This window comes from Chlorocebus sabaeus, chromosome X, assembly GCF_047675955.1.
Source record: "Chlorocebus sabaeus isolate Y175 chromosome X, mChlSab1.0.hap1, whole genome shotgun sequence".
Taxonomy (NCBI): Eukaryota; Metazoa; Chordata; class Mammalia; order Primates; family Cercopithecidae; genus Chlorocebus; species Chlorocebus sabaeus.
In genome coordinates, this window is record NC_132933.1 from 23,430,641 (window position 1) to 23,444,962 (window position 14,322).

The 14,322-nt window shown below is 36.8% G+C and overlaps 1 protein-coding gene across 4 annotated transcripts in view; it reads right to left on the minus strand.

The window, feature by feature from the left end:
• SLC25A14 (solute carrier family 25 member 14) overlaps window positions 1-14,322 on the minus strand; it is a 33,724-nt gene that overhangs the window by 9,751 nt on the left and 9,651 nt on the right. For all 4 annotated transcript variants that reach the window (XM_007992681.3, XM_007992680.3, XM_007992679.3 and 1 more), the window contains 2 exons: window positions 12,804-12,889; window positions 4,746-4,841 (listed from right to left, as the gene is read on the minus strand). In XM_007992681.3, the coding sequence (XP_007990872.1) occupies window positions 4,746-4,841; window positions 12,804-12,889 (182 nt within the window). The remainder of the gene's footprint in view (window positions 1-4,745; window positions 4,842-12,803; window positions 12,890-14,322) is intronic.

Consider the following 14,322-nt stretch of genomic DNA (forward strand, 5'->3'; position numbering starts at 1 on the left):
TCTATAGAGACAGAAAGTAGAGTAGTGGTTCTCTGCAGCTAGGAGGGCTGGGGGAAATGAGAAGTGATGGGTAAAGGGTAAGGGTTTCTTTTTGGTAATGAAAATGTTGTTTTTTTTTTTCCTTCTTCTTTTTTTTTTTGAGATGGAGTCTTGCTCAGTCGCCCAGGCTGGAGTGCAGTGGCACGATCTCGGCTCACTGCAAGCTCCGCCTCCCAGGTTCACGCCATTCTCCTGCCTCAGCCTCCCAAATAGCTGGGACTACAGGCGTCCGCCACTACGCCTGGCTATTTTTTTTTTTTTTTTTGTATTTTTAGTAGAGACGGGGTTTCACCTTGTTAGCCAGGATGGTCTTGATCTCCTGACCTCGTGATCCGCCCATCTCGGCCTCCCAATGAAAATGTTCTAAACTTAGACAGTGGTAATGGCTGCACAAATCTGTGAATACACTAAAAACAATTAAATCGTATACTTTAAAGATGGTGACTTTTATGTGAATTATCCCAATAAAGAATTTGGGAATTATCATTATAATATGTGAATTTTCCCAATAAAGCTGTTATAAATAAAATCATGAAGCAAAAATCAGTGGGGGGAAGACAGCTTTCAAGTTTAACTCACAGAATTTTCAGATGTGCAGAAAGGACAAACACTAGGGTGACAGCAAAGGTATGAAGAAGCAAGAGAAAAAGTCAAGGGAAAGTGGTCCTTTGCTAACAACTCCTGCTGTCGTAACATTACCAGGGTTTCACTCGCTAGCACGATGCTCCTATCACAGCCCCCATTACAACACAGGGTTGCTAGTACATTAAAAGACACATTTATTAACGACACAAGAAAATGCTTACGATAGCATGTTAAATAAAGCAAGGCATAAAATTATATATAGTATTATTCTATCTTCAGGGGAAAAGGTATACACGCACATGCCAAATTCTTAGAAAGGATTAGAACGAAATACATCAAAATATATTTTTCCTCTGGTATTAGGATAAGAGATGTTAATTTTCATTTTTATGCCTATCTATTTCTTTTCACATTTTCACAATGAATGTTTTACTTTTATAATTGTGTTTAGGTGTCATTTAAAGTTGAAAATAACATACCATGCGGACATCTGCTTTCTGGGATAATTACTATATTAAAAAGTTTTCAGTTATCTCTAAGTTCCCAAACTCAATTTATAAAGTGGGGCTGCTCTGCCTATGGAGTAGCCATTCTTTATTCCTTTACTTAATAAACTTGCTTTCACTTTAAAAACTAATAATAATAATCCCAGCTACTCGGGAGACTGAGGCAGGAGAATCGCTTAAACCAAGGAGGCGGAGGTTGCAGTGAGCTGAGATCGTGCCACTGCACTCCAGCCTGGCAACATAGCGAGACTCCGTCTCAATAAATAAATAAATAAATAAATAAATAAAATGAAGTGGAAGTGACACAGCTGTGCCAAGATGCTTGATTATGCTGATATGGCTGGCTAGCGAAAGCGTGCCTTCCTTGCTGGCTCTTTGACCTGCTTCTCATAAAGAGGGCACCCTTCACAGAAGACTGCTTTGGTGAACAAAGGCCCCAAACTGGAGCCCACAGTCTAAAATCAGGCTATAGACATGTTTTGAGTGGCCCACAGTGTTTCCAAAAGACTGAATTGGCTGTTAATATGTAAAAATCAGGATATTTCACACAGAAATGCAGATTTCCAGCATCTCTTGAAAGGCCAGAAAATTTGACCACACTGGGCTCACCGTCAACGCATGGCAGCAATGGTCTGGAGCTAAGGAGTAGCTGTCCTCTCTCAATGGGGACTGTGCTTTCTAGGACCACAGTCCCCACCACGCTACTCTCTCTCCAAATCTGTGGTAAGTGCTAGTTATACTTTGTTATTGTACTCGTGCCATTTTTTCTTACAATGAAGTTAGGAAGAAAGTGAAATGTTTTCATTATTCATGTTACAATCAGAGCGAGAAGATAAAACAAACAAAGATGAGCATGTTTGAAGAAAAATGCAAACATATTTTCTTGTTGAAATGAAAACTAAGTCCTGTATTTTTAACATGCAAATAAAACATGTCTGTCTCAGAAGAATACATTCAACAATGTACTTTGCTTCTTTATGTTAGGTGCCTAGATTATGTAAGTAGCCTGGATCATAAAAACAGTTATGTTCAGTTTCTCGAAATATAAACATAGATTTACCACATAATCCAGCAATTCCACTTTTGGCTATATAACCAAAAGAATTGAAAGCAGGGTCTAAAAAAGATATTTGCACACCCATTTACCCAGCAGCATTATTCACAATAGGCAAAAGGCAGAAGCCATTCAAATGTCCATCAATGGTTGAATGGATAAACAAAATGTGGTATATACATACAATGGAATATTATTCAGCCTTAAAAAGGAAGAAATTCTGACACATGCTACTGCATGGATGAACCTTGAGAATATTATGCTAAATAAAATCAGCCAGTCACAAAAAGATAAATATTATATGAATCCACTTACATGAAGTACCTATAATAGTCAAATTGATAGAGACAGAAAATAGAATGGGGTTGGCAGGGGCTAGGGGAAGGAGAAATGGGGAACTGCTTCATGGGTATAGAGTTTCAGTTTTACAAGACCTAAAGAGTTCTGGAGATCAGTTGTACAACAATGTGAATGTACTTAACATTACTGAACCATCAAAAATGGTTAAGATGGCAAATTTTATGTTATGCCTACTTTTACTACAATAAAATATAAAGTAGCTATGCTCCTGTGAAAAAATCTCCAATTCTATTTATTCCTCTGTTTTTGTTCCTTATCATCAGTTTATGAGAAAGTTCTAGTTAGTTCTATTTTCTGGCTTTAAATTAGATATATCAAGAAAGTGTACCCTGCTATTACCAAAAAGCAAACCTCAAGGACCATTAATGGATGCAAAGACCATTAGTTAGATGAAAGGTGATTAGATATTAGGATATATGCACGTTACTAGAATATTATCACCTCACAGATTACTTACTAATTGCAAAGGAGGGGGAAAAAAAAACTTATGTTTTACAATGGCGAGATCTGGTGGACGTTATCTTACCAAATAATCAAACTTGGTACCACTAATCATGGGACAAACTAATATTATGTACCTCTTGCTGTGATGCAGTATGAAATATACAGCATCACCTATGAAGCACCCTTACCAAAAATGTTTAACATGAATCTAATCAAGCCAATATACCCTACTTACAGTTTATAGGAAATACAAAAGACAGAGAAACAACTTAAACACAATCAGGAAACATTTTATAAGCAAACTAGCCTGGCCAGGCATGGTGGCTCACATCTGTAAGGCCAAGGCCAGAGGATCACTTGAAGCCAGGAGATCAAGACCAGCCCAGGCAACAAAGCGAGACTCTGTCAAATAAAAAAAAAAAAAAAGAAGAAGAAGGAAGGAAGAAAATAAATTATAAATTAGCCTGGTCTCATTAACAGGAAATTCTAATATGGGCTAGATATTAGGTATTAGGGACTTGTTAATTTTCTTAGATATGATAATGGTATTGTTATTATGTAGAAGAATATCCTTATTCTTAGGAGATGCATAATTAAGTATTTAATTGAGTGCCATGATGTCTGCAACCTACTTTCATTTAGCTTAGCTGAAAAGAGAGAGTGTTTGTGTGTATACACATAAACAGATAAAGCAAATACGACCAAACTTTAACAGTCATCGAATCCAGCTCACAGGTATGTATTTCATAGTTCTATTCTTTCAATTTTTCCTTATGCTTGAAATTTTTGTTATGAAAAATTATAAAGGAAGAAAAATAGCAAAGCTCTCATTTTTATTAAGTCTATTAAAGATTTCCCATTCCACTCTCTCTGTATATTCTACTAATAATCTTATTAATATTACAACACTTAGGGATTAAAAAGTTAGAGCAACAGTCATGCAAAGCAAAGTATAGATAGAAGACTGAAAGATAATATGACAAAAAGTTTAACAGAAATTATCTCTAGGCAGTGGGACTACTGGATTTTTTTCTTTTTACTTTTCTATATTTTCTCGATATTTTACAGTACATGTTATACTTTTTAGGTTAAAAAATTGTTTAAGGTAACAGCCCTTTTTTTTTTTTTTTTTTTTTTTGAGACAGAGTCTCGCCCTGTCACCCAGGCTGGAGTGCAGTGGCATGATCTTGGCTCACTACAACCTCCACCTCCAGGGCTCAAGCAATTCTCCTGCCTCAGCCTCCTGAGTAGCTGGGACTACAGCCGTACACTGCCATGTCTGGCTAATTTTTGTATTTTTAGTTGAGATGGGCTTTCACCATGTTGGCCAGGCTGGTCTCGAACTCCTGACCTCAAGTGATCCACCCGCTTTGGCCTCCCAAAGTGCTGGGATTACAGGCATGAGCCACAGCACACGGCCAGTAACAGCTTTTGAACACAAACACTACAAAGACATACATCATCGTGTTAGTACAAAACTGGCAAAAAAAATACACTGAACAACTACATTCACTGTGAATATGATCGAAATGTCCATCTCAAATAATGTAATAACTTTCCCCACCTGTATAATACCTAAACATTATGCAGAAATAAAAGGTCAGTGATAAGTTTTGGGCCTTTCAAAGGAGATGAGGAGTTTCTTACCTTAGTTTCTGGATTATAATTCACGATTTTATGTCTTTATATTAAAAAAGTATTCTTTGCAAATTATAGGAACTGAGAGTGTAGAATAATAGCAGGAAAAGAATACTTACCCTCCACAGACCCCTGGTGCCTTCTTGTTGGTATATATCGATAAAGCTTCCAATCATGCTCCCTTGGAACAAGCTTCCTTGAGCCTGCATTCGAATCTAAAATGAAAAGAGGTGAACATTTTATTTTGTCAGAGAGAACCAAAATGCTAAATTCATTTTAAATTCATTTAAATTCATTTTAAATTTATCTAAAATTTAAAAAGCAGTATTCAGGAATCCCAGAAAAATATCTGCTATTATGATAAAGTTAATTAGTTAAACTGTATAGAAAAAGAATTTGTGTCAAAGTGTATTTTATAAAGATGATTTTCATCAGCCTCACATTCCTCACACTAAGTCTATTATTTCTGGAGCTAGAAGAAAATCTGGGGAAAAGAAAGAACAAGTGCTCAGCAGGACTAAGAAATGACTCATTTAGTGAAAAATTAGAAACAACTTAATATCCAAAAACAACAACTACACAGATTGGTTACAGAAATTATACATTCATTTAATAGAATACTATGGAGCCATAAAATTTTGTTGTACGATGGTATTTGCTGACACTGAAAGATATCAAAAATTGCTAACCAGAAAAAAAAATACTGCAAAGTACTATATCATTTTTATTAAAAACATGTAAACTTAAAAATATCCATAAGCACAGCAAAGAGACGAGGTGAACATATAAAACTAAATACTTACAGTGGTTTATGTCTGAGTGGTGAGGCTACAAGTAAGCATTTTTCTCTTTTGTGTTTTTTCTGCCTTCCACATTTTTCTACATTAAACATGCATTGCTTATGTAATTATAAAAAGGAAAAATGTGTTTTAAAATATAATTTTATGTTTATGAGACCTTAAGTTGAGTTCTATTTATAAAAAGCATGATATTATATTCTGCCAAGTGGCCTTTCAGAGCTGCAAGAAAGGAAAGATAGCATTAAATGGCCGTGTAAAAGGTTTGGTACAATTCCCCACAGACTCTGCACACATACAATCAGTCACTAAATACTAGTGGCCCAAATGTAGGCCTGATTTTTATGCTACCATTCTAGGTTTCAACAAATGTATTTAGTAAGTCATGTAATGGCAACATGCCTTTATGCAGAAAGTTAACTGTTACTACTAAGAGTTTTAAAATATTATAATTATAAAAACCTAAACCCATTAAATCAAGATACAAACTGTCACAAAGACAAATCAAAACTACTAATACACTGTGGTAAGTAGAACACTTCTTTAAGGAGGTGATTCCTGAGCAACACAGGGACTAGCATGAGGCAAGTGAAGTGCTTTTCTTAGGCATGAAATGTAAGGGAGTGCAAGAAAACCTAAGTAATCAAGATAAATGACATCTCAATATGATATTTTTTAACCAAAACTAATCTTTTCTTAGGCATGAAATGTTAGGGAGTACAAGAAAAACTCAGTAATCAAGATAAATGATGTCTCAATATGGTATTTTTAACCAAAATTAATCCACAAAAAGCCATGATGAATCAAATATCAAATTTAACTAAAGCTAGGAATCAACAGGGCCAGGATTAGGGTGAGGTGAATGAGATGAGTTATATGAAATCTTGGTATCTGGTTCATCATGAATTTTTTGCATTAATTTTGATTACTTAAAAATACTGCATACAAATGTTGTTTATATTGATTACTGAGTTTTGTGGCACCTTCTTACATTCTGCATCAAAGGGGACTGCCTTACTTGTTTTGCCCTAGTCCTGGCCCTGTTTATGAGCTTTGTCTTGAAGGACAAATTCACCAGGAAAATGAGAAAGACATTTCAGGAAGCAAGTGCTACATACACAAAGGCAAAGAAGCAGTACATAGTAGATCAGATATGGATTTAGATAGATCTTGCTAGCTTCACCTGGGGATGGGTTGAGGAAGTGGAGTACACACTAGAGTGAAGGGACAAGTTAGGAGGCTACTGAGATGAGGCCCTACAAGAGGAATGGTGCGGAAAGGACAGAGTTGAGAAAGATAGATGAGGCAAAATCTGTAGAAACTTGGTATCTAATCCAATACTAGAAGGAAGCAAAGATATAGAAGAATCAAAGATGATCTAGGTTTCTAGTTTAGATGACCCAGCAGGTCTGGGTAGTGTGGTAGATATTAGTTGTCTCCCAAAATCTACTCTCCTTTCTTGCAGCTAGATGTAGCCATGGAACTAAGTCTTTCAGAATGGAACATGTACAGAAATAATGGTTGAAACTTCCCAGTGTCTTGCTTAGAAGGAAATCACCTGTATTTCAGAATAGCCAAACGCCCTACTAAATGAGAAAAAGTTGTCCTTGGCCGCCTATAATCCCAACACTTTGGGAGGCCAAGGTGGGCAGATCACCTGAGGTCAATAGTTTGAGACCAGCCTGGCCAACATAGCGAAACCCCGTCTCTACTAAAAATACAAAAATTAGCCAGGCGTGGTGGTGTGCACCTGTGTAATCCCAGTTACTCGAGAGGCTGAGGCAGAATTGCTTGAACCCAGGAAATGGAGGTTGCAGTGAGCTGAGATCACGCCATTGCACTCCAGCCTGGGTGACAGAGCAAGACTCCATCTCAAAAAAAAAAAAAAAAAGAAAGGTTGTCCTTGCAGAAGAATTCTAGCTAAGAAACATGGATGGAATGATGGAATCAGAAAATCACCACTTTGCGACCTTAAATGAAACAATTGATTCAGGTAATAGTCACCAATGGATGAAACCATTAGATGAAGGATTGACAGGAAACTACAAAGGAGAAATCGAACTGTCACACCTGAACCCACTGATCAATCTTAACATACCTATATTGGGACAACCAAACACTGTGTGTCTCCTCACATGACTCAGTATGACCTTTACAGAAACCTTCCTTTTACAGATAGAAGATTTAGAGGACTAAATTACAAAAGACAAATCCAAAACTTGGGAATTCTAAAGGAGAGCTGATCCCATTTATTTGACAAGTTAATGGCAAAAAGCAAATAAATAAATAAATAAATAAATAAAAGGTATATGGACAGGAGTAGGGTACTCTAGAATAAAAGGGACTTAAGAAACATAACAATTAAATATAATGCATAGGCTTTGGAACCCAAGTTAAACAAATCAACTGTAAAATATAAGACAGTCTGGAAATGTGAACATAGATTATTAGATGTTATTAATGAATAAACGTTAATTTTGTTCAATGTAACAATAGCATCGTGGTTATATAGAAAAATATTCCTTTTATGAGATGCACATCGAAGTATAGGGGGGAAAAATGACAACGTCTGGAATGTGCCTTAAAATAATTCAGAAAAAGGGAATAAAAAAGCACGTCTAGCAAAATCTCAAGCTATCTCGGTGATGTGTACAAAGATGTTCAATGTACTATGTTATTTTCTACTCACTCATATGTTTGGAATTGCTTATCAAAAACTACATATTTAAAGATTTAAACTGTTAAAGATAAAAATGGAGGCGACAATTGAGATAAAGCCCAAGACCAGACACCCATCATCAGGGAACCGAAACTTAAGTCTTCCTATTTCTTCAGAACTGCTATCTCTAATCATAACAACAAAACATAAGCTTTATATCTTTGTCAGAATGCTTCAGTGAAATGAAACCAATAACTATAGACAATCACCTTAAACAGCTGTTTGCCTTTAAAAGAAGGATAATTTATAACAGTCGATCACAAAAAAGGTCAAAATGTTTCTGCCCTTCTGCTTTATAAACTGTACTGTAAGATAAGTTTGTTGTCACTCGGTTTGAAGTATCCTGGATCAAGATCTGTACTTTCTCTTATTGCATACGATAAACTTTAAAACTTTTCCTGATTTTATTTTTGACAAATCAAAAGGAAACTGCTTTCCCTTTACTCTCTCCCCATGGGCTGGAATGAAGGTTTGATGGTGCTCCAACTTCAATTGTACAGATTAAAATAATACCACAGGACAGGGGTCAACAAACATTTTCTATAAGGGTCCAGACAGTAAATATATTAGGCTTTGCAGGGCTTATAACCTCTGTTGTGACTACTCAGCTCTGCCACTGAAGCACAAAAGCTTTAAAACAATAAATAAACAAATGGAGTGGCTGCGTTCCAATAAAACTTTATTTACAACAGGCAGTGGGTCAGATTTGGCCCACAGACAGTAGTTTGCCAATCCCTGCCCTAGGTGATGGCAGTGCAACAAAAATGAAGAAAACTGGATCCTGGATGAATACATGAAGTAGTGCTGCCTTACCAGCATTAACTGCAGTCCTCTAGATGGTTACATGAGAGAGAAATAAACTTGTATATGGAGACGTTTTATTTTTTAGTTTCTTTGTGACAGTAGCTTAGCCTATAACCTAACTGGTACAGTGAGAGCTAAAGTATTAAGAATGAAAAAGGCAGTCGGGCACAGTGGCTCACGCCTGTAATCCCAGCACTTTGGGAGGCCGAGGCAGGCAGATCACGAGGTCAGGAGATCGAGACCATCCTGGCCAACATGGTGAAACCCTGTCTCTACTAAAAATAAAAAAAATTAGCCGGGCGTGGTGGCGGGCACCTGTAATCCCAGCTACTTGGGAGGCTGAGGCAGGAGAATGGCATGAACCCAGGAGGCGCGGCTTGCAGTGAGCCCAGATTGCGCCACCACACTCCAGCCTGGGCGACAGAGTGAGACTCTATCTCAATAATAATAATAATAATAATATTTTTAAAAAGAATGAAAAAGGCCACCAGGGAGAGACTGAAGAGGAGAAAAGAGCTAAAGATGGAACCTTGGGTGGGAGGAGAAAAAGACTTAAAGTATATGCATAAAAAGGAAGCCCACAAATGAAACTAAGGAATAGGAAAACTAAAAGAATCTAAATAGTGTAGTAACAAAACCAAAAAAGAACTTCAAGTAGAAGGAATTAGTCAAAATATGATAAGTAAGATGAGAACTAAAATGTCCACTGGATTGGATAATGAGGACATTACTGATGACCCTGCGGAGAGTGATTTCAATCAAGTAGCAGGAGTGATTACAGCAGGTTATGGAGGAAATGTGAAATGTAAAGATTACTCTTGTAAAATCTGAATGAGAAGGTAAGGAAAGAGATAGCATGGTGTTTTGAAGTCAGAGGGTCAAGAAAATATTTTAGGATAGAGCGATTTGACCATAGTTATCATTTGAGAGCAGATAACTAGTAAAGAAGAAGACACTGAAGAGAAAGAGGACAAATGATAGAGAAAGGTCCCTGATGAAACAGAAGTGAATAAAAGTAGAGTAACCAGGGTTTTTTTTAAACTTAAGCATGTATCAAAATCACTTGAAGGGCTTGTCAAACCAGACTGCTGGGCCCCATCCTACCTTTTCTGATACAGTAGGTGTGGGATGGGGCCTGATAATTTGCATTTCTAACAAGTTCCCAGGTAATACTAGTCTGGTCTGGAAAACCACTACAGTAAGACAAGATAAGGATGGGTATAGATGGAAGTTTACACATGTAAGGTAGAAAGGACACGAAATTGAGAGGTATAAGGCCAGGCCATAGGAGGTCGGGTTGTCTGCTGAGAGTAAGAGGAACAAGGAACTCTTCAATTAAATTATCTTCATAAATACTTGTTCTAAGTCAACAAAAATAAGCATGGGGAAAGGACTCCCTATTCAATAAATGGTGCTGGGATAGCTGACCACCTATATGCAGAAGAATAAAACTGGGCCCCTACCTTTCACCATATACAAAAATTAACTCAAGACAGATTAAAGATTTAAATGTAAGACCTCAAATTATAAGAATCCTAAAAGAAAACCTAGGACACACCATTCTGGGCATTGGCCTTGGGAAAGAATGTATGACTAAGTCCTCAAAAGCAATTGCAACAAAACAAAAAATTGACAAGTGGGACCTGATTTAACTAAAAAGCTTCTTCACAACAACAACAAAAAAACTATCAACAGAGTAAACAGACAACCTACAGAATGGGAGAAAATATTCACAAACTATGCATCTGATGTAAATCTGGTATCCAGCATCTATAAGGAATTTAATTCAACAAGCAAAAACCACATAACACCATTAAAAAGTGGGCAAAAGACATGAACGGACACTTCTCAAAAGAAGACATACAAGCAGCCAACAAACATGAAAAGATGCACAGTATCACTAATCATCAGAGAAATGTAAATCAAAACCACAACAAAATACCATCTCACACCAGTCAGCATGGTTATTATTAGAAACAGACACTGTTTCAACAGACACTGGCGAGGCTGCAGAGAAAAGGGAATGCTTAGACACCGTTGGTGGAAATGTAAATTAGTTCAGCCACTTTGGAAAGCAATTTGGAGACTTCTTAAGGAACTTAAAACAGAGCTACCATTCAACCCAGCAATCCCATTACTGGGTATATATCCAAAAGAAAATAAACAATTCTACCAAAAAGACACATACACTCCTATGTTCATCACAGCGCTATTCACAATAGCAAAGACATGGAATCAACCTAGGTGCCCACCAACGTTGGATTGGATAAAGAAAATGTGGTACACATACACCATGGAATACTATGCAGTCATAAAAGAGAACAAAATCATGTCCTTTGCAGCAACATGGATTGAGCTAGAGGCTATTATCCTAAATGAATTAGTGCAGGAACAGAAAATCAAATACAGCATGTTCTCATTTGTAAGTGGGAGCTAAATATTGCATACTCATGGACAAAGATGGCAACAATAGACACCAGGGAATAATAAGAGGGGGGAGAGAAGGAGGGGAAAAGCGTTGAAAAACTGTTGGGCACTGTGCTCACTATCTGGGTAATGGGATCATTCATATCCCAAACCTCAGCATCATACAATACACCCATGTAATAAACCTGCATATGTACTCCCTGAATCTAAACACTGAAAAAAAAGACAAAACTTTGTTCTGTAAATCTAAAATGATATAAAAATTCTGTAAATTACTATCATTTTAGTCCAGAAAGACTGTCTCATATTTTTAATCCATCAACCACCAGTGGTTTATTTCATATGTGTTGTTTTTCAAGTCGTTCTCTCAGTTCTCAAACCCCTCTCTGAACTGCAATAAACAGATCTCACCTTTGCTAACCTAGCCACTTGTGGTTTCACTAGTGGTCAAATTTTAAAAAGCATGTGTCCTCTTACTTTTCTCTCACAATTCCCTTAAAATAATTTTAAAATAATTTTTTAAAACTTTGGGTTCCCCTCACTTATTTTAATTCTATATTTAGTGCTTTTAACTAATCATAAGTTTAAATACATTAATAAGTAGAAAATATTTACCATTTTATGAAATAAGATGAAATTTTATATTAAAAGAAATGTTTCAGTCCGTGACTTGATAAAACCTTAAAGAAATCCAATTATACTCTTAACAAGTCAGCAGCACCAACCTATACTGTTCTGGTTCTGAATTCAGAATATTCCAATACAGTCCAAAATATACCATTTTAAAGCCAAATCTAACCCTTAATAGAAATATTAATAAAACAGGAAAAGACTGAAGCATGACAGACTTAAGGTACCCAAATTAGTTATTAAAGTAGGCTTCTCCAAAAACTATATTTCAATTTACCCCTCTGTTTGGCATCCTAGATTATACCACAGGTCAACATACCATACCAAGATTTAGAATAGGCAGGGACATGTCTTTCTTTTGTAAAACTTAGTAAGGGCTATTATGTACAGATTCATTCTTGGACCAATTTTAAGATGGAGTACAAATGGATGTGAGAGATCTGGAAATTGATTCCTATAAAACTGCATAGCCCTTGGAAAGAACCTACAGGGCCTTGCATACCCCAGTGTGAGGACCAGTGGATTAATGCATATCATAATAAACTGATTGCCATTTATTGAGCATCTACTACACTGAGTACAATGATAGGCAGTATATATATATATAAAATCGCTAATCCTTTACAACTCTATGTTATAAACACTGTATTATCTTTGTTTTTCAAATGATGAAATTGAGGCTTAATGCAGTTAACTGATTTGCCCAAGGTTCTACAGCTGGCAAGTGACAGAGCGAGAATCTGAACCCAAATCTGACTCAAAGTTTATGCTCCTTTCAAATCACACTGTGTCTCTCTTACCTTTAGAACATCGGTGGGATTGGCTATAGTGGAAGATATCACTCCTGACACTACCCCACAGATCATATTAATTAAAAGAGTTTCATCTGTGAAAAGGAAAAGAAAAAGAAAGGTCTGCTTGTATTAGGTACCAGTTTGAGAACACAGTACTGACCTACTGGAGAAAGGGAAACTTGGTTAGAGAGATGACTTTAGAAATGAACCAAAAAGCTTAGGAAAATAAAGAAACTCAAATATTTCTACATCTCAATTCAGTGCTAAAATATATTAAAACTTGTAAAATGTAAATCATTTCTAAAAACATCATTATTTCAGCTGGGCGCAGTGGCTCACACCTGTAATCCCAGCACTTTGACAGGCCGAGGCGGGTGGATCACGAGGTCAGGAGATCGAGACCATCCTGGCTAACACGGTGAAACCCCGTCTCTACTAAAAAATACAAAAAGTTAGCCAGGTGTGGTGGCAGGCGCCTGTAGTCCCAGCTACTTGGGAGGCTGAGGCAGGAGAATGGCGTGAATCCGGGAGGCGGAGCTTGCAGTGAGCCAAGATGGCGCCACTGAAGTCTAGGCTGAGCGACAGAGCAAGATTCTGTCTCAAAAAAAAAATCATTATTTCTAAAGGACACTGGCTGGAACACGTCCTTTTCTTCTTCATAACTATCAATATCCCACACACGAATTCAGAAGGTGGTATTTCCCCTTTGATCTTTTCAAACATCTAAAGAACATGCTTTTTAAGTATTTTTCTGGGTAATCGTTAACTCTAAAGATTCGGGAACAGAATGTTAAAAGAGAAAGTCCTCTGTCTAACACAAAAAACTTATCTGAATATTAATTTTGATAGGCCTGAGATCTCTCCTAGCCTCTGTTAATTTACAAAAGATTTCTGTAGTCAAATATGAAAAAACAATAATTTAGAACTAAGTCTCCTCAGCAAGAAAAAAGAACAAAGAAACCACAGAGCACATTGTTATATAGTGAAATTCAATCTTTACCGCTCCTTCACACCATGAAGACCCCACAAATAGAAACTAAATAAACCCAAGTGAAGAATCTATGAAAGAAAAATATTTCAGAAAGAGGTGGAAGAGAACCCTTCACGATCCCCCAAAAAAGGCTTCAGAAAAAGTTGACTTTAGGACAATAAAGTGATTCAAAGGACATTACTAACCGAAAGGCTTTCCAGCTGTCCCCAAACATCCAACAGCCCCAGGCCTGTGGTAAAATAACCATTTAGTGTAGTATCATGATGGAAAATGCTACAGCAGCAAACAGACATATGATAATGCTGAATATTCGTAAGGTAGCCATAGGTACATCAGAATTTAGAAAGTAGCCTAAAATTATTCCACCTAATAAAAGCTTATCAAAATTGCCAGCTAGAAAATGCCTTACAGTTGAAGTCCTCTTATTGATGAAGATAGCATTAATTTTCTGGACAAGATTGTTCCATGTTTCTTTTGGGATGATCACGTGCCTTGTTTGTCGATAGGAAAAGGGACAAAATTTGAAGAACAGGT